At 42.9% G+C, this 1,073-nt stretch overlaps 1 protein-coding gene across 1 annotated transcript in view; it reads right to left on the reverse strand.

Moving 5' to 3' along the window:
• LOC103372138 (synaptosomal-associated protein 25) overlaps positions 1-1,073 on the reverse strand; it is an 11,451-nt gene that overhangs the window by 5,463 nt on the left and 4,915 nt on the right. Inside the window, 1 exon segment of the mRNA XM_008301703.1 lies at positions 895-943. Coding sequence (XP_008299925.1) covers positions 895-943 — 49 coding nt within the window.

Here is a 1,073-nt window from a genome sequence, read left to right on the forward strand (position 1 = left end):
TGGTTCATATATTTAACTGTTATTTCACAACTTTACCCTGTTTTATTGAATCACAGTTAATAACTAGTAAAAAGTATAAATGTACACGTTGAAATCAGGCAAAAAAAAAAGTAAATATTATTCACTTTAAAATAAAATCAGTGTTTTTGCTGCTACTACTTTGTTCTTTTACAGTGTGACACAGTTTTACTGGAACATTTTACAGACTTTTGCCCTTAATTTTACAATTGTATATATTTTTAAATGCTATAGTAAATAATAAAAAGTTCTCTCTTTTAGATGTATTTGTTTATCTATTGCAGAGCAGCTCACCTTCACAGGACTGAAGGGTTTTAATGTTGTTTATATTCATTATAATTCAGGTTAATTAGTGTTAATGACTCAGATTTAAGCTCCTCGAAGCAGCTTCAACTCCTCGTGTTGTTTCCTGAAACCATGACAACAGCTGTGGTCCTGTTTGATGGAACTGGGCCCCAGTGAGGGCTTACTGGCCACCAGTAAGAGCGACGTACTTCCTGATGGGCCAGACACACAGGCCACAGCACTGGGCCATGTCTGTCAGGTTCTTCTCGGCCTCCCTCATGTCCCTGTTGATGGAGTCCATCCCCTCCTCAATGCGCTCCAGCTGCTCTGTGAGGAACAGGGCACGGCGGTAACTCACACTGGTCTGACTGGTCTGACTGGTCTGACTGGTGCAGGGCAGCGTGATAATGAGCTGCACCACTAATCCCCATACACAGAGCAGAGCTTAAACTGGACCGGGCTAGCAGCGGTTCTGACTGATGCTGAGAGGATGTAGATTCACCTCCAGACTGGAGATGATCCACATGACACATCCTCCCTGTTTGGTTAAACTACAGACGATAAGGAGTGAAGATAACGGAGACGTGTTACCTCCTTGTTCGTCCAACATCACGACGGTTCTGATCCCCACGTCTTTACTCTGGAAACACAAAAACACATTTAGAACCACAAGATGAAAAAACAGCTGGCTGCAGAGGAGGAACATGTGAAGAGCTGCTGTGAACAACACAGATCACGTGTTGAGTCTCCAGTGACGCCTAGAATCTGAA

Source organism: Stegastes partitus, unplaced genomic scaffold, assembly GCF_000690725.1.
Source record: "Stegastes partitus isolate 25-593 unplaced genomic scaffold, Stegastes_partitus-1.0.2 Scaffold1702, whole genome shotgun sequence".
In the NCBI taxonomy this organism is placed as follows: Eukaryota; Metazoa; Chordata; class Actinopteri; family Pomacentridae; genus Stegastes; species Stegastes partitus.